Here is a 25,760-nt window from a genome sequence, read left to right as displayed (position 1 = left end):
ACAAGTACATCACAGGAAATTACACAACCTACATTGTTGGCACTACTGGAGCATTCTAAAATGTACAACCCATCAAACAGCACAACATGGAAAGATGTTCAAATGTTTAAAATGTATCATTGTGAATGGTATATTAACACCAAATTCAATTACCTAACTTCACAGAAAATAATCACCCAGAGCTGGTAGGCAACTTTTGCCACTGCTCTGTAGCATAAGCCTGAGCAGTACTTATGTATTCCTGCACTGCAAGTTGAACACTGAATGACATGGAGACTGATACCCCCTCAGTCTGATAGGCAGATGCAGTGTGATGGTGGTACGCTCTGCCACATGTCTTCACTGGTGATTCACCTAAGGTCTGTCCTGGCAAGAGTGCAGGACAGAGTCATGTAGCTATAAGATCAGTGGATTGATCTGTGCCCATCATTCAAATGTATAATTTACCCGCCCACCGGACAGACACATTCATTGCCTTGGAGTCACATAAATTACCTGCCACTGTAAAAAGCAGTAGGATCTGTCCCCCAAACCTGTATGCAGTATGTCTGCTTAAAAAGCAGTAGCCTATTGCCTAAATCAGTAGGGTTGGCAAGTATGTTTCATGTTAATCTGAATCCATTTAAAAGACATCCATTGGTTCATTCAATGGCTTATACCGTGGTAGACTGCCACTTCAGTTTGCAGAGTGGCTGTGCTGGATGCAGGTTACCCCATAGCTCTCAACTCACACGCTTTTGGCGGGTGTCACCCGCCTTGTAAACAGCTGACTCACCCGCCAAGCCTCCTGCACGCCCATTCTTTTCAATGGGCCTCTCACCCGCCAAAAATAAAATCGGGGGTTTTTCACCAGCCTTTGCAACATAAATGGTTGAGAGCTATGTGTTATCCCGACTTGCTGTATCCCAAGAGTCACACTCCAGGGAACAAATCAAGTTGGGACAACCTGCGTCCTGCACAGCCACTCTGCAAAGTGCGTGACAGAGTCCCCAATTATGGGATGATCCTGCAAAATACGGGACAGTTGGCTACCCCAATGATGTCCTTCCTCACTTGCCTTCCTCTCCAAGTCCCATCTCAATCCCTTTCTCCCACATAAGGAGGCTGACATGCCTCTAAGTAACGACACATGGAACGTACGGCACACTGAGCACACTCGAACATTAAACATTAAACGCAGATGCAAGTCTGTAACACGGCCACGGACTTCTCATAACTTCTCCTAACATGGTCGCCAGTTTCCACAAACGCGCTCTAGTCTTTAAAGTACTTGGTGCTTCTGTTTAGCTGTGTTGCAAGAGGCGCGTTGCGTCAGCACGCACGATGTTTTCTCACGCTGCACTTGCCTGTCACTTTTGCCAATTTGTGAATTCGCCGGTGCCCTGAGAGCTCTGACAGCGCGTGTTTAATACAGCTGTAACTGGCTTACCATGAGCGCCCTGCCGTACTTCTGCAAGGGTGAGGTTGTGAAAGGTTTCGGTCGTGGCTCTAAGCAGCTGGGGATACCTACAGGTGAGAAATGTCAATAGGGATGTGAATCGTAAAGTTGGATGAAAACAAGTGACCCTTCAGCTTAGTTGCCCGAGCCACCACAGACATTTCCCAATGAAAGTCACATGTTAGTAGAGTTGGTTTGCATGTGTTCATTTTCGTGTTAAACAGTGTTGTTCCCCATGCTCTTATTCGTTTTTGCCGTGCCCCATCAAGGCTGACTTTCTTTTCAGCTGTCGCACCAATCTCGTTTATTATGTCACCCTTTTAACTACCTGCCAGTTTCTTCTGAAGCTTTTAGCCTCCCGCTTTCGCTTCTAGACAACAATGATATATGTTCGTCCAGATCCCTTGCTTTCTACGTTTGCGCACACAAATATGGCCTGATCGTTGGCATTGTGCAATAATAATCTTTTATGTTGTAATTGTGTGTGTGTGTGTGTGTGTGTGTCCCCGCCCCCCCCTTTCCTGTTCCCTAGTTTGACTCCTAGGGTACAGTTCGCGCAGGCCAATATGTCATACCCTTCAAAATCATGTACTTCGTGGACAAAACGAAACCTTATGCAAGGAACAAAAGTTATAAAAAGAACACCGCGTTAAGAGGACTCCAACGACTCGCAGTCCCCAAAAACGAGATACAAAAGCTAGCTAGGGCAATGTGGTTCCCCTGCTTTTAGGTCAGTGGGACACAGTGTCATGACATTGAGGGCCGGACTGAAAACCTTCCCGTCCCAAAGTGCATTGCTTAAGAGCTGAGTTGTGCAATGCAAATGACAGAAAAATAAGCTCAGCGATCCCATTCACTACGCAGCTTCCTACAATTTAAAATGTACCGCAACAAGTCTGGAGTCGGCAAACCAGCGCATATCAGTTACAGCTATGTGGGGATGGCCCTTGAGTCACGAACGAGGGCCACAGGTGTGACATGCTACTGAATTTATAGGTTTATAACTAATAAAACCTGGACGCTCTTCCATACATGAGGGGCTGGAGCATGAGCACATAAACCACATTTATCAAGAAATCTGTTAATGTGCTGTGAGGAATTGGTGGTATTTAAAACCGAGCAATTAGTCCTTAACACAAATATTACAGGGAGTTAATCAGGAAAGACGGCCCAACTAATAAACCAATGCCCGCGGGAATGGAGTCCGTATGAAAAATGGTGTGTGGAAAAATATAAAAATGAAGCACACATGGGCGACATTAAAGTGTCACACTATAGAGAAATATTGTGATCCATGCTGTTACTCCGACTAGTTGAATTCAATTGAGAGAGGCTCAGAGGTAAAGATCCTCTTGGAAGGGGACTCCGAGAAAAGAGAAAGTAGTTGTCATAATTCTGACGCCAAGTGAAAGCGAAATAAAGGGAACTAAGTAGGGCAATAAGAGGCATGGGGACGTGGATGGACCAGGGTCTGCAGATGATAAAGTTGAAACAACCTGGCTAAAATTGGCTAAACCATCATAAAAAGTGGTTGTTGATAAAAGAAAGCCAACATATGTTTAGTATTAAAAACAAAAAACATGGCCATGTTTTGGCTTTAAATAAATTCGAATGCAGGACCCCAAAGCCAAAAGTTCTTGTATCAGGGCTCGCATGGTAAAGTTATTTTAGCAGTTTGTTTAAGAACACAACTGCCAATAAGATATCTTATGAATTAGATACAGATTCAAATTCGGAGATAAGTAGGACAAAAGAGGACCTTGCAAGAAAATAAATTGCTTATTTTCCATTCCGGAATCATGGCATATGACCCATTTCGTCCCTATTTATAAATATGTCCAATGAGAGGAATTCAGCAACTATAGACCAATTGCTTTAGTGATGTATGCTGCAAGATCTATTCGGCGTTGGTCGGAAAAGAACTCCAGAAATGGGCAGCAGAATTAAATAATCTCTACAAATAACAAGACTGGTTTAGGCCCGGGCAAGGTACTTCCCTAAATGGCTTACTATTGGCATTACTTCAAACCAAAACAAGTGATTGTACTTTAAACATGTATTATGCCTGCATTGATCTGGATGGGGCCTACAATACAATAAATCGTTCAATTCTGTGGGATAAATTTAATGGTTGGAAAATCCATAGAACCTGTTGAAGTTATGTAACATTAAAAAACAGGTCGGGGGAAATGGACACTTATAAGGGTCTGCGCCAAGCATGTAAATTGACATCCTGTTCTACATGTGGCTGATTTGGGCGAGTCAGAGCTTTCTTCCATGTTTAGGAAAGATAAGGATCCAGTGGTTGGCTTTTTCCGATGACGATTTGATCAGACGCAGCAGGCCTCCAGTTGAGTCTAAAGGAGTTGGTGGATTACACAAGAAGGAAGAGTTTAATAATTAACATAAAAAAGACAGTAATATCATACTGTGCAAGAGGTGACATAAACAAATGTGGTTTATAGAAGATAACCAACTTGACATAGTAACATAAGTAAAGTATTTAGGGTTTAACATTGAGGCCAAACCAAGTAAGGGTCTTTTCAACAAAATGTTCCATGTTAACCCAATACATAGCCCAATGAAGGAAAATAAAGGTGATATTGCCGGTTCTCATTGGTCCCCCTAGTAAATTACTACAAGCAAAAGGTAGTATAAGGGTATATATATATATATATATATATATATATATATATATATATATATATATATATATATATATATATATATATATATATATATATTTTTTTTTTTTAATGGATTTGAATTCAATTCGAGTACTGATGGCCGTTCTTACCACAATGAGTGCCAACTGTCGCCATAAGACATGAATTGAGGTTTATATCCCTAAATGCGAAGGTAGTTTTGAGTGATCCAGTTGTTCTTAAAGAATGTGTTTAATTTAAACTTTATTTATTAGGTTCACTTCTTAAACAATTACACACATGCACATAATACACTGGCTCAGCAACACAATGAGCATTAATAGACCGGTTACCACCACAGGCAGTGAATTCCAACATCGACACATTACGTACACATTTTCTATGCAACATTAAAGGTGTAGGTACAGCTCAAAGCATGCCCAAGCAGTGCCCTCAATTACCCTCCTCCACCCGTGGGCTTTGAGTCCTCCATCCAGTATCGCCCGTCCCACCTGACCCCACTGGGGCCAGAGACACCATTTCCTGCCTCCCATACCCTAGCCGGTGGGCACCCAGGTATGCCACCTCGCTAAACCAAGTTATATACCTCAGCCAGGAGCTCAAAACGGGAGCTGCAGAACTTGTCCACTTTACCAAAATGCACCATTTCGTCAGAATCCTACCTGTACACAACAATTTCCAGTACCCTTTCTGCAAGCCCGGGAGCCATCCAAACGTACAACGCAACAATTCACGTGGCACCTCGTGACCCAGTATTTTGGCAAACATCTCAACTACTTCCTCCCAGAACACCTGAACATAAGCACAGGACCACAGTATATGAAGAAAATGTGCCTCCTCCCCATGGCACTTACGACACCTACCATCCCCATTGGGGCCAAACAATTGGAGACGAGATGGGGTCAAGTACACCCTATGCAGGGGCTTAAGTTGAATAAGCTTGAGCCTAGTGCTTACTGCACCCGGTGTGTGCAATCGCATAACATTCTACTGTTCTCAGAGAAGGCAGCGTCGACATCCGCTTTCCACCTCCCCCTGCATTTCAGTGCAATCCTCTGGGTGTCCCACAGGATAATCCCATATATTGAAGAAACTATGTGCTTAGCAGATGCCAAGTTTCGGAGATACTGTAACAATGGCTAAGACGCAGGTTCCACTGGGAAGCAAGGCGACCATGCACTGAACGCAGCCTGCATACGAAAATATTGAAAACGGCACCGAAAATCGTCCCCGACCCTTGCCTCAAAGTCTTGAGTTATAAAACCCCCTCAGTATATAAGTCAAACATATGCACAATGCCCAAGGCCCCCCAATCCGCTGCTATGGTACCCTCGCAGGTCGGTTGTAAGGCCTCTATGGGCCGTCACCTGCAACCTTTTTAGAACCCTCTTCCACGCGTGTATGGTACAAACCACCGGATCAAATTTACAAGTATCATTAACCCTTATGCAACCCGAAGTGCCCTGCAATGAAAAATGGCGTATCAAGTATCTCTTGATACGCACATGAGGGAAAAAGTCAGAGCCTGGCATCCAATAAGGTGCAAAGTGGAGTTGAGCTGCCAAAAAGTACAGCTCCATTTCTGGAGCTGAAACCCCTCTGCCAATCCAAGGCAAGTTCTTAAAGATTTTGAATCCGCTAACTGTCTCATGTTTTGTAAATATCTGTGACCTATATCCATAACTACAGGGTCGCTACCGCAGACCGTATGATATTGGAGTGGGATATCAAAGCCATTAACCAAATGGGTAATGAGATGTGAATAGATTCTCAAGACTTTAAGTGTAAATACAGCTTCCAGCCTGGTTGACCCGCACAAGTTAAAAGAGAAATTATGGCTTGAAGATTGGGGGAGGACACTAAGGGCCTCATCACGAGTTGGGTGGTATTACTGCCGGGCTACTGCCCGGGCTAATAACGTTACCGCCAAACCCTCTGGCGCTATTAGCACCGGATCACGTGTTTGGCAGTAACGGTAATTCCCCAATCCCCATTGGGTCGTTAGACCCAATGGGGAATTTTCGGCACAATTACCGTCAGCGGTATTACCGCGTGGTAATTGTACCGAAAATCAGTAATTTCCCAGAGCTGGGGTAAATGCAGCCAAACCCGTGATTTGGCGGACCCTTAAATGCGGCGGTAACATCGTTACCGCCGCATTTAAGAGCTACCGCCAAACTCGTGATGAGGCCGTAAGTATGGTAAAGTCCTATACACTTTTTGCAAGTTTTATTAGTGTGGGGTGAGGTCTGGTGTCTCAGCAAAAAATATTGAAGTAATGTCCGTCCCCAATAATTAGACTTCAGTACTTAAGATTTAGACTAAACCTATATCCGACTATACACATTTTGGGTACAAGATCTGGGAATACCAATGGGATCTAGACATGTCGATATTGTGAAGCTGAAAATGAAGTGGAATCCTTAAAACATTTAGTATTATGCTGCCCAAAATTATTGGGGTTACCAGTGGTCCAGATAAGATTTTGAGTTGGGAGTATTTTGCTCTCTATTTTTAAACTTTGAGAGTAAATGCAATTTCAAAGGAGTAAACATTTGTTTTGTCCTCAACGAAAGAGTAAAATGTATGTGAAAATACAGCCAACGCACCCAAAATGTAAAACTGTGGAAATCATTATGCAGCAGGGTCCTCATGACAGAATAGCAGGTTTCTCTCAAATGTACAGATAAATCAGTGTGCCGTAGAACAAACACCCTCTCACAAATGGAGCAGATGAGCACTAACACTGTAAGCTTCTCCTGCATACAACAGCAGCATAAACATTGTAACGCTTTGGTCTCACAGAACGGGTCATCTTGAGTAGGTGCCAATCACACTTCCCTCAACAAATAGAACATTTGAATCGGGTCAAAAGCAATGCAAGCTGTCCACATGTAGAACAGGTGGAGTGGAACTGTGCAAGTTAAGCAAAGGTAGAAGATACCCATATAGAGAACAGATGCGGAATGGGTCTATAGAACAGTTCCAACATAGGCTTCAGGAGTGCACTCTCTGCTCCTAATATGGTATGCCATGGACCTAGGTAGATCATTATTTCCTCGCATGTAACAGAAACGCCATGGGTCTCTATAGTACAAGATTACCACAGTGAAGTTGGCCACAGCAGTAGAGGTACTCCTCGCATAGAGCATAAACTGCATGGGATGGAGCAGTGCAAGCACCCCCACACTGAACAGGTAAATGAAGGGCGTCCGAAATGCAATCTACACTTGCATGGGAACAGCAAAGGGTTAGCAGTCCAAAATCCCCTCACAAAGAACTTGCCCTGCAGGGGTTAATGTCTCCTCACATAGAATAAGAATAGTATAACAGCAGTGGGAGCACCAACCGCATAGAACAGGAACAGTTCATTGCCTCTGCAGTGCAAACTCTTCACAGATGGATCTAATATTTAATTGATAGCGACATAGGCTAACTCAGCTGCCAGATACAGAAAAACGTAACACAATAGGAATTTAGTAAACTGTAATTAGAAGGAATTCAACCTTAGAACAACACATGATTTGACCCTCCTTTTCTCTTTCTCCTTCCGTCTCCCCTGCTAATGTCCCCCTCTGCCTCTTTTGACTGGTTGTGTGGTTTCTTTAGATTCTTCCAGGGAACCAGGCCCTTCCCGACCAGTCTATATTTGCACTTGTTCTCCGTTGATTTACCCCCCACCTCTGCACTTGCCCTTCCGGGCTCCGTCCCCCATACTAACCTGGCTGGGCCTGCACCCCTTAAGCCCTTCCTGCCTCGCACTTTGCTCGTGGACCTTCTCTCCCCTGCACTCTCTGCATTCCCCTTGCTCTGTCCACCTGTCCCCCCCGCGGCACTCGCTTAACCTGCGTGACCTTCCGCCCTGACCGGCACTTCTTTTTACTGCACTTGCACAATCCGAATGTCTCAAGGCCTAGTGTGATCGGTTTTTGTTTTTCTTAATCCCTGTTCCCCAACCCCTCTTGTCTTGTTGGACCTTGAAACACCCTGTGTATAGGCGCATTTTAACTACCCAATTCATAAATAAAAAATAAGTCCCTCACTATGCCTTTCATTTTTCCTCTACAAAGGTCTGCACATTTGATCTCTTCTATATATATTTTAATGTTTAAGACGCAAACAGACCTGGCCACTTAAAAGTAAATCAAACGTGACTTGTGTAATGTGTTTTGAGGTTTGATAGCAGAATTGTCTATTTGTGATTAATGAAAGCCCTCTTTCACTGGGACTAGTAATGTTTAATGGTTATGCAAGTGGTCTGATATGATAGTGCAGAGAGGCAAGTGCTCAATGCTAACATCTACATCTAATCTCGTGGTCAAATGTTGGCTGTCCCGAGTTAACCTTACATACACCCTTCAGAAGTCAGTAAAATGACTCTCAAGCGAGCCAATAATAATCACAGTGCTTAGTGCGCTACATACAAAATTAAATGCCTATTTGGATTACCACTACAGGTATATGTTTTACTGAGTTTCTAGATCATTTGCAAATGCAACCATTTCTTTGTTTTTTTTTTTGTAACAGCGCTTACACTGTCTGGAGTCTGATTTTGAATGTTTTAAGTGTAGTCTTGAAGTTTGATATGCTGTGACCCCCTGTTACCGGTGTAATGACTCAATCACCTTTGAGCAAGGGCCCTGCTGCCACTGACAATTCATAGTACCATTTGACATTGACTCCAAGTTCAGGTTTAATCAACGTTTAAACATCGCATTAAATACTAATCCACGCCCCAGATAAGTTGTTAGGTTGGGGAGTATTTTACACGCTGTTTGAATTTAATTAAATTGTAAGAGTAAAAATAATTTGCCTCAGGGAGTGTGTAAATAGTATGTGACAAGCAACCAGAACAAGTAATACAACACATAATCAAAACAGTTGTGTAGCAAAGATGTCTGGCTTTAAACTAATTATGGTAGCACAAAAACAACGGTTTTATAGGAAAGAAGGTATTCAAGGTGCATCTGAAGTATGCAAAACAAATAAGTAAGTTAAAGTGCTCACACTCAAATACATGAAGGAGGGCCACCTGGCTCGGCGTACCTTACCCTAAGGAAGAACACCCTGACCCTGGCGGGGGTGCCTATCCCTGGGTTACGCGTGATGTATCCCCTACTAAAAAGATATAGAGGAGAGTGCTGTCCCTCAACCTTCTATACTGGTGGCGGTGTCTGAAGACAGACACAAGTAGTCCAACAGGGACATCTAAAAGGTGGTAGACTCCAGCAGGTTGGGCAGCGTGCAACAAAACTGTAGATTAGATCTTGAGGCTGCTAAGTCTAATGCATGGATACAACCTGCGAAACAGGTCAACTGCTTATATTCCATCCAGAATGTTCGACTTTAATGGTTCCCGTAGGTCACTATGGTTGGAATGTAAAACAGTACTGCTGGAGAAACCACCGGAGGGTGCAGTAAAACAAACACAGCCAAAGGGCTGTAGGGCTAAAAGGTGGCTCTTATAAAAAGGTGTAGCTCACTCTGTGAAGTTGAGTGTGCTACAGTAAGCAATTTTTAGAAAATACAGTCTCTTTAGTTGGTGTGAGAGAGATCACAGGTAGGTCATGAGAGCCCTCATGACCGAAAGGGGTCGACCAGTTTCGATGGCGTGGGAGATTCAAGCCATCTTCTTCAGGACCGTGACTTGAAATGCAAACGAGTTTGCCAAATGTTCAGATAGATGCTGAACAAAGGGAGAGATGCTGGTGTCTCCTGTAGGGAGACAGAAGGGAGGGGGAGAGAGGGAGGGGCAATCAAACAATGAAAAAGAAGCACCAATGGTGTGCAAACATACGGGTGGTGCTTGTCATGCGTTGAGTAGAGCATGTCGGAGCAAAAAACTGCAACGGTCAGAGTTTGCAGGAAAGGTGGGGGTGCCTGGACACCTGTGAAGGGTCTCAACGCCAGGAGTGCGGGAAATCGGAAACAGGGCGGGGGGCCGTGATAGAGCGAGTCTCTACAGGTGACTGGTGAGCTGCCGCCTAGGTGGTGGGGGGCAACGAGTATGCTGGTGTGAGAAGTAGTGCACTGCAGGGCAGGAAGGCAGTGAGCCTCTGTGTGGTCCACAATAGGGGGTGACATCCCAAATGGGTGCAAGTAGAGTGGAGGGGGCTGAACCTACCTCTTAGCCAAAGCCTCTGGGCCAATGTCCTTTCTGGGAGGCGAGGGATGACACTGGGTTGCTTACAGCATCGTGCTGGTGAGGGAGAATCAAATACCTGCACAATCAGGAGATAATGTGCCTGAAGGAAACAAAAAGACCACAGAATGTGGATAAAAATGGCTCAAAAACACATGGCTTTGTAAGTTTGGGAATAGAGCCAAGGTGTCTGGAAGTGAGCCGTACCTGTTGAGGGGCAGCTGCTGGGCTCCGTGAAGTCCGTGTGCTGTATCGAGCTGGTACAGCTCGAGACTGGCGGTTTGTAGTGGAGAAAGGCCCATCGCCTATAAAAAGAAATGAGCAACGGGCTCGCGCTGGCTTCGGCAACGGCGGCGTCGGTGTGACGCGGCTGGCTCCAAGGAAACGCCTCGAGCGTTCGGAGCCAGCGGAGGAAGCCCAAGCGCCTCTCGAAAGAGTGGCAGAGCGCGCTTCAGTTACGATTGATCGGGCGCTGGAGCCCGATCTCATGAGGAGGAGACTTGATAACTAGGAAAGGAGTGAAGGGAAGGGGGGGGGAGAAGAAAAGGGGGGAAAAAGAAAAAGGGGGGGAAAATGGGAGGGGGGGGTAAAGAAAAAAGAGAGTGGCAGGGGGAGGGAAAGGGGGAAAGAAAGGAAAGGGTGGGCAACAAATGGCTCCAGGGGGACTCGAAAAAAAGGGGGGGAAGGGGGGTGTTTTTTGGGAATGGGGAAAAGGAGACCAGGGGCACTTGTGATCATGACCAGATGGGAGGGTCAAGGGTACTCATGAAACCTGGGCAGCATGAGGAGGGTAAACCTCATGGAAAGGATGGTATGTCCAGAGGAGTCAAAGTACTTGGAAGAACAAAAGTAGAGACAAAGGAGCACTAATGCTGTGAGTAGGATTGGTGATTCAGGACAACACTGCTAGTTTGTGCCACTGGATTTGTTCATTCAAACCTTCTGAATAGGTATTGAGTCTATAAATCCACATCTGTTCTCTTTTGAAAAGCATATTGTGGTAGTTGCCGCCTCTGCGAGGGGGTGTGACTTTTTCAATGATAGTCCATTTGAACTGGTCCGCAGTATGTCCTTTAGATGTAAAATGGGTCACCAGGGGTGCAGTGAGTTTGTTCGTTCTTATGCATGATTTGTGTTCGGTCATGCGGGTTCGAACTGGCCTAATGGTCATTCCAATGTACCTCAGGTTGCACGGGCAAGTGATCATATAGATGACGCCCTTGGTGTTGCAATTGGTGAATCTGTTCTGTGTCCATGGTGTTTTCCAACCAATTTCTATCTGCGTGGTTCTGGAGGTCTGAGCGCACATGGAGCAATTGCCACAGGGCGCATGTCCCTTGATGGATGGGGTATTCCAAAGGGTCCCCTGCGGGGGCTCATCCCTGGGAGGACCGGGTATGAGGGTTTTAACAACCTTATCTCTCACGTTGCAACGTCTCTTGAGGGCAAACCGTGGGACAGGGATGGTAGAGGCGCCTGTGTTTAGAATAGGCCAAAGTCTTTCAACTTCCCGTTTAATTTTATTGAGCAGAGGTGAGAAACTAAATACTGCTGTGAAAGTGTTAGACTCGCGTGGTTTAGTGTGTTGTTGTAAGGTAATGGAACGTGGAATGTTCCTAGCTCTTTTACAGGTGTCCTTAATAATCCTCCTAGGGTAACCTCTCTCGGCCAGTTGTGTTTTCAGTTGTTTGGATTGTCTGGTGTAGTCCGGAGTCTGTGTACACAGCCTCCGATAACGTAAGAACTGTCCAAAGGGGAGATTATCTCTGAGTGCCTTGGGGTGGTAGCTTGAGTAACAGAGCAAGGAGTTTCTGTCTGTAGTTTTCTTGTAGACGCTCGAGTGAAGGTTCCCGCTAACTGCTGAGATGGCAAGATCGAGGAAGTGGGTGTTGGATCTATGTCTCTCCATAGTAAATTTGAGGTGTGGATTGAGGGAATTGAGCCAGATGTGGAAGGCCTCTATCTCGTGTTCTAAGCCTCGGAATATCACGAAAATGTCATCGATATATCGCTGCCATACCATTAGGTGTGCGAGATACGGATTAGTCTCTGGGTAAATGTGTTGGCGTTCGAATGAATCAACATATAGATTGGCGAGGCTGGGGGCAAAGGTTGCCCCCATCGCAGTCCCTGAGATCTGTTGGTAAAATGTGTCTTGAAAGAGAAAAAAGTTCTTGGTCAGTGCTATTTCTGCGAGAGATAAGAGAAAATTAGGCGGGACTCCATGGAGGTCCATACCTGAGTGTAGCAACCTGCTGAGCATGTGCAGTGTCTCCTGCTGCGGTATCCGAGTGTAGATGGATTCTATGTCAATAGTGACTAGCCATTCTGTTTCTGGATCGTATGTGATGGTGTCTAGAAGAATCAGCATATTTGTGGAGTCTTTCACATAGCTGGTCATTTTTGGAACTTGATCTTTGATAAAGAAATCCACATATTGTGAGAGGGGTTCCAGAACCGAGCCAATTCCTGAAACAATAGGACGACCTGGTGGAGGAGTGAGCCCTTTGTGGATTTTTGGAAGAGCATATATGGCAGGGATCCAGGGGTGGGGGGGGGACAGGAACGCGGCTTCCCGGGCGCGGATGTGTCCCTCAGCTTCTGCCTCGTAGATGATAGGTGCTATCAGAGCCTGCAAACATGGAGTAGGGTCTCTGGGTAGAATACAGTAGCTGTTTGGGTCATCAAGTAGGTTGGTAACCATTGTGATGTATTTAGTGGTATCCATAATAACAATGGCACCCCCTTTGTCAGCTGGTTTTATCACGATGTCTGGGTTGTTAGCTAAGTCTGTCAGAGCAAGTAGTTGGGGTTTAGTGCAGTTATTATGGATAAATGGAATGTTGGATTCAAATTTGGAAATCTTTTTGAGCAATGCCTGTTCAAAAGTAACTGATTCTGCGGTGTTTGCACAATGCGGTGGGAAGTACTGTGATGGAGGGCGTAGGCCCGTCACATCTTTGTCTTCATAGGTATGGTTTGCAAAGTACTGATTCAATCGTATCTTGCGCATCATTTGAGTAACTTCTACCCTGGTTTGGAACGGGTCATAACGAGCTGTAGGGATGAAAGCTAAACCTTTTTGTAGAATCTCTTGTTCGGGTCTGGTAAGAATATGGGTGGATTGGTTCACGATAAGTGAGGGAGGAGCGGTGGTATAGCTCCTTGTCCCCGACTGCGTGTGACCACTGTTGACTGGGGGTGGTTCTGCCACCGTGTGCGGTTCTGGCCTCTCCCGCGCTGTCCTAAAAAAGGGACCGCAAGGGGGGTGCCCTGGTTGGAGCTGTTGAACTGTACTCTCTTGTTCTGCCATCTGTTGTTGTTGGAGCTAGTGCTCGAGTTGCTACTGGAGCTGTTCCAGGATCTGTTAGAGTTAGATCTTTGAAGATTTTGGAACCGGAGTTGTGCAGCGTCTCGTCGAGCTTGTTTAGCTTCCTCAGTAAAATACTCTTCTGCTACATAGGGGTAGATTTTTACATGCGTAAAGGCTGCAAGGTCCTTCTTTAATTTAATAATCTTTCTATTCAAGTTGTTGTCTTTAAACTCTTTCAGTGTGGTTTCTAGGAGAATGAGTTTGGCCGAATAGGTGTCTGCAGCGATTTTTGTTCTAAGTGCCTCGCTTTTTTCATTCAGTTCAGTCAGTAATTGATCTGTGACTGTTTTGGCAGTGTTGATGATAAGTATAAGCCAGTCTCTGGTACACTTATTGGCTATGAAAGACCAATCTTTCCTGAATTTAAGATTATCTAAGAAGATGCGTGGTTCGATACGTATGATGAGGCCGTTAGGTGCAGCATGGGCCCTCAAGTATTCAGTCATGAGTGCACCGTGTAATTCGGTGCGGATGATCTTCTTGTTGAGGATTTCAATATCGTTCCATTCGTCATTGTTGGTGATGTTCTGCGGTGTGAGATCTAGTCCCAGGAGAGATGGGTTGGCTAAAATGCCATCAACCAGTTCCTCTGCGAAGGCTAGAAAGTGGCCCTCGGCCATTTGTCAGGGTGGGGGAAAAGAAAAGGGGGGGCAAGGGGGAGTGAAGGAGGGGATGGCGTGGAGAGAACAATCACAAAATTACTGTGAACAAATGGCAGGAGGGAGGAGGGTCCTACCTCTTGCGTGGATAGAATCAATCTATCCCAGCAACTAGGATCAGTTGCGCGAAGCAAGTCCAGAAACAACAGGGAGAGCTTATGAAGCTAGTGTGCACGGTACAACCGTGTTCGTCCTTTTAACCGTTAACAAAATAACATATGGTAGCACAAAAACAACGGTTTTATAGGAAAGAAGGTATTCAAGGTGCATCTGAAGTATGCAAAACAAATAAGTAAGTTAAAGTGCTCACACTCAAATACATGAAGAAGGAGGGCCACCTGGCTCGGCGTACCTTACCCTAAGGAAGAACACCCTGACCCTGGCGGGGGTGCCTATCCTTGGGTTACGCATGATGTATCGCCTACTAAAAAGATATAGAGGAGAGTGCTGTCCCTCAACCTTCTATACTGGTGGCGGTGTCTGAAGACAGACACGAGTAGTCCAACAGGGACATCTAAAAGGTGGTAGACTCCAGCAGGTTGGGCAGCGTGCAACAAAACTGTAGATTAGATCTTGAGGCTGCTAAGTCTAATGCATGTATACAACCTGCGGACCAGTTCAAATGGACTATCATTGAAAAAGTCACACCGCCTCGCAGAGGCGGCAACTACCACAGTATGCTTTTCAAAAGAGAACAGATGTGGATTTATAGACTCAATACCTATTCAGAAGGTTTGAATGAACAAATCCAGTGGCACAAACTAGCAGTGTTGTCCTGAATCACCAATCCTACTCACAGCATTAGTGCTCCTTTGTCTCTACTTTTGCTCTTCCAAGTACTTTGACTCCTCTGGACATACCATCCTTCTCATGAGGTTTACCCTCCTCATGCTGCCCAGGTTTCATGAGTACCCTTGACCCTCCCATCTGGTCATGATCACATGTGCCCCTGGTCTCCTTTTCCCCATTCCCAAAAAACACCCCCCTCCCCCCCTTTTTTTCGAGTCCCCCTGGTGCCATTTGTTGCCCACCCCTTTCCTTTCTTTCTCCCTTTCCCTCCCCCTTCCACTCTCTTTTTTCTTCCCCCCCTTCCCTTCACTCCTTTCCTAGTTATCAAGTCTCCTCCACATGAGATCGGGCTCCAGCGCCCGATCAATCGTAACTGAAGCGCGCTCTGCCACTCTTTCGAGAGGCGCTTGGGCTTCCTCCGCTGGCTCCGAACGCTCGAGGCGTTTCCTTGGAGCCAGCCGCGTCACGCCGACGCCGCCGTCGCCGAAACGAGCGCGTTGCTCGTTTCTTTTTATAGGCGATGGGCCTTTCTCCACTACAAACCGCCAGTCTCGAGCTGTACCAGCTCGATACAGCACACGGACTTCACGGAGCCCAGCAGCTGCCCCTCAACAGACACCTTGGCTCTATTCCCAAACTTACAAAGCCATGTGTTTTTGAGCCATTTTTATCCACATTCTGTGGTCTTTTTGTTTCCTTCAGGCACATTATCTCCTGATTGTGCAGGTATTTGATTCTCCCTCACCAGCACGATGCTGTAAGCAACCCAGTGTCATCCCTCGCCTCCCAGAAAGGACATTGGCCCAGAGGCTTTGGCTAAGAGGTAGGTTCAGCCCCCTCCACTCTACTTGCACCCATTTGGGATGTCCCCCCCTATTGTGGACCACACAGAGGCTCACTGCCTTCCTGCCCTGCAGTGCACTACTTCTCACACCAGCATACTCGTTGCCCCCCACCACCCAGGCGGCAGCTCACCAGTCACCTGTAGAGACTCGCTCTATCACGGCCCCCCGGCCCCCCCCCTGTTTCCGATTTCCCTCACTCCTGGCGTTGAGACCCTTCACAGGTGTCCAGGCACCCCCACCTTTCCTGCAAACTCTGACCGTTGCAGTTTTTTGCTCCGACATGCTCTACTCAACGCATGACAAGCACCACCCGTATGTTTGCACACCATTGGTGCTTCTTTTTCATTGTTTGATTGCCCCTCCCTCTCTCCCCATCCCTTCTGTCTCCCTACAGGAGACACCAGCATCTCTCCCTTTGTTCAGCATCTATCTGAACATTTGGCAAACTCGTTTGCATTTCAAGTCACAGTCCTGAAGAAGATGGCTTGAATCTCCCACGCCATCGAAACCGGTCGACCCCTTTCGGTCATGAGGGCTCTCATGACCTACCTGTGATCTCTCTCGCACCAACTAAAGAGACTGTATTTTCTAAAAATTGCTTACTGTAGCACACTCAACTTCACAGAGTGAGCTACACCTTTTTATAAGAGCCACCTTTTAGCCCTACAGCCCTTTGGCTGTGTTTGTTTTACTGCACCCTCTGGTGGTTTCTCCAGCAGTACTGTTTTACATTCCAACCATAGTGACCTACGGGAACCATTAAAGTTGTACATTCTGGATGGAATATAAGCAGTTGACCTGTTTCGCAGGTTGTATCCATGCATTAGACTTAGCAGCCTCAAGATCTAATCTACAGTTTTGTTGCACGCTGCCCAACCTGCTGGAGTCTACCACCTTTTAGATGTCCCTGTTGGACTACTCGTGTCTGTCTTCAGACACCGCCACCAGTATAGAAGGTTGAGGGACAGCACTCTCCTCTCTATCTTTTTAGTAGGCGATACATCACGCGTAACCCAGGGATAGGCACCCCCGCCAGGGTCAGGGTGTTCTTCCTTAGGGTAAGGTACGCCGAGCCAGGTGGCCCTCCTTCTTCATGTATTTGAGTGTGAGCACTTTAACTTACTTATTTGTTTTGCATACTTCAGATGCACCTTGAATACCTTCTTTCCTATAAAACCGTTGTTTTTGTGCTACCATATTTTATTTTGTTAACGGTTAAAAGGACAAACACGGTTGTACCGTGCACACTAGCTTCATAAGCTCTCCCTGTTGTTTCTGGACTTTAAACTAATTATTACATTTGTGGAAAATGTTCTCCTACACATTAATGTGTTGAACACACCACATCAGTGCAACTTTATGATGAATGCACACAACACAGGAACATTCTGACAAATACGTTTGCAAGCATTGACTGCAAAGCAACATTTGTTTATTTGAAAGGATACTTCCCATATTGTAACTAAGTTGTCCATCTTATTACTGCAACAATCCTAACATGCTAGGAAAATAAATATGCATGCAAAATGCCCCTCTTTTCCAGACACAAAACACAGCAGCTCCTTCATGGCCTGCAGTTTCATCATGCTTATAAGAATCAAAGCATGTGTCAAGCCACCTGTCCTTTCCAGTGACCTCACTTTCAATTGGTGCATACATGGTACTCATATAACGATAAAAGGTGTAGTATTTGCAAGATTTTAATGCGTAAAAAGGCCTGGTTTGGCACTTATCTGGAGGCCTGGGGTTTACGATTGAAATATTTTGGATTCTTTGTAAATGATGTAAATAAGGTCTGCATGGACGCTCTATGGAACCGTATGTTGGCGGGTCATCAAACTACACTAATTGCGGCATTAATCAGCTACTTTAGATGACATTTTAGGAATTGAGCGCAAATCCTCTAGTTGGTGATAAAAATGTATTGATGGGAATCCATTTGTAAGAAATGTCTTGTTTTAGAATAAATTGTACGTATGTATTTAAATATCATGAAAGGTTTGTAATAAACCAAACGCAAAAAAATAAAATCACATTTAGGGAGTACGCAAACTTACTGTATACAAACTCTTTTCTCGTTTCTGCTTTCTTGAGCTCTCCTTTTCCATTAGTGCATATTCAGCAACATTTACTTTTCGTTGCAAGCAGCCTTATTTTGCCACCACTGTCCCACTGATATAACTGGCAATACTATTTTAGGAATGCATATCACAGAAAGAAATATCCAGTGGTGAACACTAATATATAAAAAAGTGAACCCACATCTACACATGTGTGTTGGAGTATTTGAAAGTGCAAATATGCGTGAACAAGCAACATCTGACTTGAAAGGTAGTAGATCACCACCTGATGTCATGGTGTCTGTCTGAGGGTGCAAAAGAAAATTGGGAGCTAGACAAAGGATCAGATGTCTGGAAAATGATGGATGTTTGAGTTGCAGTGAATGTGGCAAGATAGTGAAAATCTCAGCTGCAAAATGTATAGTAGATATTATGCAAGCCGGTTATATTGAGATTGTAAAAAAAATATATATTATAATTTTATTTTTTTGTTTACTTTGTATGTAATTGCTTTTACAATTTTTATAAAACTGTTGCTGCTCATCTAAAAAGAGCCACATAGTGGAAGAAAACAAACAAACAAAGCGGTCAAGCAGAGAGGCATGGAAGTAGAATCGGGTTCGGGAATGCGTGTCCTTGCTGGTCCCCATTAAAATGCACAGGCCATGCCAGGGTCCTGAAAACTGCTCGCCATGGATGTTCGTAAGGTGATCAATTCAAAAGCGCTTTCCAGAATTTTTACAGTCGCTTTAGTCCACTTCGTTTTCTCCCCTGACATCAACCTATTCCACCATATTGTGTCTACTTCTTCTAACAATCCCGAGTGGTCTGTGCGTAGGCTGGTCGGGTATGTGGCTCTTAAGTGTCTTAACTCAGGGCATTGTAGCAGAAGATGTTTTATTGTTTCTGGTGTGGTTGGGTGTGTAAAAAGTCGACAGACTTTATCATTTGTTTGCATCCTCATAGCCTGGATTTCACGTGTTGGGAGGAGGTTAAAACGCGCTCTCATAAACAGTTTCCTTAGGTGTTTATTTGGGAATTTGGTACAGTATGCCACAGGTTCCTTCAATGTGTTGAAATTTGGTGGAAGATCTTTAGTCAGTTTGTTAGCGTGGGCTTTTTCCAGAGTCTCTAGCCAATCTTGGGCCTCAAGTTTAGATTTTACTCTTACTGGATTGATTTTTAGATCATCTTCTGTACATGCGATCTCAATAAGCTTTTCTTTAAGCTTGTCCGTCCATTTGTTTAGGATGGCTAAGTGGCGGTTTGTTATTTCAGCGGCTATGATCTTGTATATAGGCGGGCTGTCAGGGATGAGGGTATTTCTGAACAGTTGCATTGCACTTTGAGCGACCGTCGCTTCCATAGAGAGTAGACCTAGCTCTCTTCTGATGAGTTCTATTGAGATTGCAATGGGCAGTCCTAGGACCGTCTTCCAAATGTGGCTCTCTAGTTTCCGCCAGATGTCACTTGGCATGCTAAGGGTTGCTCCTATGCCATAAGTTATAGTTGGCACGACTTTCCCTTTGTAGCTGGGACTAGTGAGAATTTTCCATATTTTCTATCAATGATTTTCATTTGGACAGCAAGATTTTTCGTTTTTTCCCATAGAACACTTTGCATTGTTGCTTCCTTCGCTGAGTGATGGTTATGGACACCTAGATATTTAAAGCTAGGGACCACTTCGATTTCGATTTTATCCAAAGCCCAATGGTGTCTAGCCTGGGTCTTCTTGGCACTTTTTCCAATGATCACTATTTTCGTTTTTGATTTTTTTATTTTTAGATTATTCACGTTCATATATTGCGCCAGGTTGGTAAATTGGCGTTGCAGCCCGATTTGGGTTTGGTCTAATATCAAGTCTTCTGCATACAGTAGGCGCAGTATATTTGCCTTTCGCAGCTTAGGTGGGAAAGCTCTGGCTGACTCTTCCGACTCCTTTAGATCCCCCATAAAAGCAATAAACAGCGCCGGGGCCAGTGGGCAGCCCTGCTTCACTCCTCGCTCTGCCGGTATCTCTCTCGACGGAAGGTCTTGGTTGTTTAGACAAACTCTTAGTTTGGTGTTAGTATGTAGGGCCATCACCGGGTCCAGTACTTTTCTTGGGCAATTCCATTTTTTCTATTTGTTCCACAGCATTCGCCTGTCCACTCTGTCAAAGGCCTGTGACCGATCTATGAATGCCAAGAACACAGTAGGTGCCCCTTGCTTGACCTTAGCTTTTATCAGATTCAGAATTAAGATGTTAACTGATGTGCTCCCTTTCTTTAGAAATCCCATTTGAAAATGGTCGTTGGCCGGGGAGGATCTAGCCCAATTTCGAAAGCGTGTCAGGAGGAGGGTCGCAAATATCTTGCCTATTATTTCAAGTAGGGTGATGGGTCTGTAGTTACTCGGATCTTCTCTGTTCCCTTGCTTAAAAATCGGGACCACCACCGCTTTTGCCCACGACATAGGAATGGCTCTTGTCTGTCTGCACTGGTCAAATATGATACTGATGAAGGCTGCACATTGCTCAGGGTTCTGTTTTAGAATATTACTGAGGCCATCAGGGCCAGGAGCTCTTGATTTCTTTAGTTTGAAAATGGCGCTCTTTATATCATCTATTGATGATATATCGATCCATGCTGTGGCAGCTGGTCTTTCGGCCATCAGTGTTTGATGCGGTGGTGCCTTAAAACAGATTTTCAAAAAAAGTAACCCACGCGCTTTCGCTCACTGCATTTACGATTTGATTTTCCACCTTCTTATCAGATTTTTTTATAAGAGCCCAGTAGTCGCCAGTTTTTTGTGCTTGGTGATCGAAGCATTTCTTCTGCGTCTTGTTGGTACATTTCGTCTCTATGCCCTCGCACCCAAGCTTTATATTTTGAGTTTTCTTGTTTCCATGTATTCCATGCCGTTGGCGAGTTGTCCTTTTTTAATTTGTCTCTTCAGTTTTCTCAACGATCTCTTTCTTTCTACGACCACTTTATCGTATGTGTGAGTATTTTGTGGTACCTTTCGTTTTTTTTTTTTGTTTTTTTTCCCAGCGTCTTTGTCCTATACTGTAGAAGGAAGGGTAGATAGTCCGGGTTTGGATCTTATCTCCTCTGGACTGAGTGCCTGTTTTATACTTTTTAGTGATACCTTCTATATTCGCCGCAGTCAGACGAATACGGATTTGTTGATTATTTGGCTCAATCGAGTTGCTATAGTAGTTGTAGGTCATAGTGCTTTCCATTGTATAGCCAAAAGATTGTGATCACTTTCTTGTGTTTTGGTCACCGAGTAATCTTCTATAAAGCCAGTAGGCTATGGGAGATGAAGAAATAATCAATATTGGCACTGGATTCATCCCTTTCCCATGTGGGTATGTTGACATTCCAGGATTTCAATGCTGCCACATTGTGGAGGTTTTTCGATTTCATAAACCTCATCCAGATCGTTCCTCTGTCTTCCCCTGGGGGTTTCATCCTCTTCATGTTGTCCTTTTTTTTCACTGCTGCATTTTGCATTTAGGTCTCCACAGATTATTATATGTGTTTGCCGGTCTTCCACAATAATATCGTCTTTGTTTTTGTCATTTGATTGCAAAAATCTGCTGTAGTTGTTTTTTCTGGGTTCCAGTATGTTGTTATGAGGGCTAATTTTAGCTTTTTCACCTTCCTTTCCCTTTCTTCTTCTTGGTCCCATGTCTTTAAAACTGCCAGTATGCCATATGACGCAGTTGTTGTTTTTATACTAGAGATTCCTTAGCCCAACTTTATTGCTATCAGGAGCCCTGAAGACGGCCGGCCAAACATGCCTTTGGAAGCTGGAGAAAAGGCTCGAAGCAGTCTAAGGCTGGCTTTTCTATTAGCCAGTGCTCCTGGAGACAAAGGATGTCGAAAGCCCCCAGGTCTTGATTTTCGGGGTTCATCAGATGCCTGTGGCCTCTCGTGTTCCACGAGGCCATCAAGAGAAGTTTTTGAGGTGCCATTGCTTGATGGTTGGTTGGAGGGGGTAGATTTCTGATCCCACCTCCTGGTGATTGCTATTTGTCGTTGTGTAGATTTGACATTGTTTTTAGCCAATTCCATGGTCCCTTATCTGCCAGGTTCATTTTCCGATCTTTTCCTTTTCTACACTCCTTTTCTAGTGATTCTCTGTTCGTCCGGGTCGTCTGCTGCTGAGTGGGGGATTCAACTCTATACCGTTCCCTTCTTTCACGGGGCTGACCCCCGTTCCCCGAGCGCTCTTCCATTCGTTCTTCTCTAGGTTCAGGCTCTGTCCGTCTGTCTCTCATTTCTTACTTCACGTTTTTCCCACTCGTAGTGCCGATGGCTTTCCTGTTTCGCATGGTAGGTGGGGGCTTGTCTTTTCCTATTATATAGATCTTTTGTTTTGGATATGTAGTGCCATTTGTGTTGACCACTTTCCTTTGGAGACTGTATCTTTGAGTCTTCTTATTATTATCTAGCACTTGGTTAGGCAAATACAGAACAGCGCTTACTTACTAGAACGGTTCGATTACAAAGTTGCAAGTATGCAACACCCATACAGGATAATAAGGCTCTTAGGTCAAGGGACCTTTTTAAATAAAACTAGAGCAAAACAAAACGATTTAGAAAGACTGCTCTGTGATCGCACAGAGCAGTCTTTCTAAATTGAACTGTCAGGCCCTGCGACGCACACAAGTGTGCGCAGGGGCTGATGGGCACTCCAGGACCCGGAAACGGCCTTGAAGGAGAACGGGTAAGTAAATATGTGCGTGTATGTTTGTGTGTGTGTTGGGTGTTCGTGTGCGTTTTGGTGGGGGGAGGGTTGGGAGGGAAGGGAGGAAGCGGGGGCCGAAAGAGGGGTGTTTGGGGGGGTTGAAACCCTCGATTTTGAGTAAATCCAGGAAGAGGGTGTGGGGGCGAAAAAATCTCACTATTTTTTTTATTTTGGTAGGCCGGAAAAAATGGGTCTTTTGGTTAGGCGACCTACAAAAATCAAAATAATGACACAGAACCGCGATCACATAACAAATGGTCTCGTATCTCTGATTCGTCTGTTTCTTGGGTTGCAGTTGATTCTGCCAAATAAGTACAGATATCGGATCATATGTCCTTAGTATGGCTACTAGTTGGCAATAGTTGCATATTTTTCAATATCATTTACCCAGATAATATCATTTAACCATGTGTCCTTCTTGGGCAGTTCTTCCTAGTTCCATCTCAACAATGTACCCCTCTTAGCCAAAAGTAAAACTAGATTCAGAAATTCGCACTTGGTTACCTCCGTTTTACCAGTTTTTCCCAGAATGCAATCTCGTGAGGTTACTTCCAATTGATGCCTCAGTATAATTAATGATACCTGACAGACGATGAACCAGTAAGTGTGTAATTTTGGGCATGACCATAACGTCTCCTTCTCGTCCCCTCCGATCTGCTGAAAATTTCCGACTCGTTGTTCCGCCCGCACCTTGCGCTTCATCCCATTTCTGCTCCTTCCAACTTCTTGCTCCTCTCCGCTCCATCACCTCTTACTCCTCCTTCCGTACATCTCTAAGATCCCACCTACTCACTCACCTGCCTGACTGTCATCGGCCCATCCTGACCACTGCCCCACCCTGCGCAAGTTCTCATCACCGCCTGTTTTATGGTAAATTGTTCCTTGTATGGTTCTCTGCTACATGATTCATGAAATGTTTTCACTTTGCTTTTATTGTATTACCTTTTGTTCTATGTAAAGCGCTTTGGCTAAAGGCGCTATATAAAATTCAATAAATACAAATGTGTACTAAGGTGCCATTCTAGGAATGGCACCTAGAGCATGCCTACTCTGTCTGCCTGAAATAACTGTGTTCTTGATTCGGGGGTAATGCAATCGGTTGAGAACCTCAACGTGTATAAGACGATATTTAGAATTGAGTGATATTCCCTTAAGTAATCCCCATATTGCTTGCCAGTGTGCATCTGGGAATTCTACCTGTAGATCTGCGTTCCATTTAACCCTGGCATTCATTACAGCCTGTTTCTCAGTGCTCTGTGCTATCGTGTATAGTGTAGAAATACTTTTTTTGCCTGCTGCATTGTTTATTATGTATGCTAGGCATGCATGCGAGGGTGGTTCCTCAGGAAAAGATGGCCAACGTGTTTGAAATGCAGCCTTCATGCGAAGGTAATAAAGTAGTTGCAAAGGTATGTCTTAATGCTCTCCCATTCTATAAAGAAACCCGCTAGATACAAATTCCCCAGAGTCAGTATATGGGCTGCGCCCCAAGACCCTTCTGTGGTACTATCCATAGTATGGGATAGCACAGATGTCCCCCAAAATCGTATTTGCTTGTTTAAATGGGGCTGCAGATCCTGCTGTTTGTGAAATCTTTTCCATACGCCATTCGTTGCCCTCACCAGGTCTGAGTAATCTGATTTCTTTGTTTTCTCCACCCACCCACTAACAGCATCAGTAAAGGTGTGGTGCCCAGTGCCATTGGCTCCAGTCTAACATGCAGTGATTTGAATGTTTCCTCATTCCAATAAGTAGTGTAATAGCCCTGTGCCTCAGGTAATACAGCCTCATCTGGTCAGGCCATGTGGGCCCACTTTATATGGGCCTGGCCATTTCACCATATGAAAAAGGTGCATTCCTTAAGATCCTTGAAAAATGTGCGACCTGGCCGCAACGCCATATCATAAAACATATATAATAGTTTCGGAAGTACTATCATTTTAAGAAGCAAGAGTCTCCTAGCTAACGACATTGGAATACCACCCCACCGTCATCGTTTAGACTTCAGGTGTGCCATGTAAGTCTCATAGTTTAGCTCTCTCGTTGGGGCCGGGGACCATGATATCGATATAACTAAATATCCATTTGTATGTTCTGACCATCTCAGTCAGCCCTTACTAGTTGGTTCTACTGTGCTATCTATTAACTGAAATACTTTTGATGTGTTGCTATTTAAATTGGAGACCCGAGTACCTGTCAATCTACCACCACCTTCACTAGTCTTTCTACATTTTATCTCTGGGTCTTGCACATATAATAAAATATCGTCGGCATATAATGTAATTACTTCTGTATGTCCCCCTAATCTAATACTTGCTTTGCTGTTTATCTTGTATCCGGTCCGCTAAAAGCTCTATCACTATAGCGAACATCACTGGCAATGGGGGGGCATCCTTGACGTATCCTACCTTGTAGGTGAAGCATCGAGGAGAGCATACCGTTAGTGTGCATTCTCACAAATGGTTGTGTATTGAGTAATTTAATCCAAGCTACAAAGTTTGGTCCGAAAACATCAGCCCTTGAAATAAGAATGTGACTGTGCCAAACGCCTGTTGTTCTTGCACTTGAGACTCTTGGAGGAATAGTATTTTGACACCCTGCCTATTTGCATAAACTGCAATTTTGCGGACCTTAACGGGATTACATAGCCCCTGAACATTCTAGCTGAGGAGGGAAATACCCTGTATGTCTTCAAGTGACTGTGCCATGGGAATTGAGTAGTACTATGGTGCTTAGTAATTCTAGTCATTTCATTTCCATTCCCCTCTCGCTCCTTCACCAAGTACATTTTACATTTTCCCCCTTCCGAATCCCTACCCCCTGCCTCCCAAAACTATTGCATTCGCAAGAGGGCGGCTGTTAGTGTGGCGAGTGGAATCCTGACCTTTAGGTTGAATAATAAGGTTTTGTTAAGGAAACTTGCACCTGTTGTCTGTGTCCGACTCATGATGCCTTCACAACATAGTGGTAAAGGAATACATCTATACATACAATCTCCAGTCATCCCGAGGAGGAGGCCTCTGCATCAAGTTCACTCCTTGCAGGTATTTA

The 25,760-nt window shown here is 44.7% G+C and overlaps 1 protein-coding gene across 1 annotated transcript in view; it reads left to right on the top strand.

Annotated features, from left to right (window-relative positions):
- Positions 1-1,331: 1,331 nt before the first annotated feature.
- The window catches only part of RFK (riboflavin kinase), a 238,573-nt gene continuing 214,144 nt past the window's right edge, over positions 1,332-25,760 (top strand). Inside the window, exon 1 of the mRNA XM_069625845.1 lies at positions 1,332-1,512. Within this exon, the coding sequence (XP_069481946.1) occupies positions 1,431-1,512 (82 nt within the window). The 5' untranslated portion in view covers positions 1,332-1,430. The remainder of the gene's footprint in view (positions 1,513-25,760) is intronic.

The sequence above is a fragment of the Ambystoma mexicanum genome, chromosome 6p, assembly GCF_040938575.1.
Source record: "Ambystoma mexicanum isolate Mex_15411 chromosome 6p, UKY_AmexF1_1, whole genome shotgun sequence".
NCBI lineage: Eukaryota > Metazoa > Chordata > Amphibia > Caudata > Ambystomatidae > Ambystoma > Ambystoma mexicanum.
This window is presented reverse-complemented; position numbering and strand designations above follow the sequence as displayed.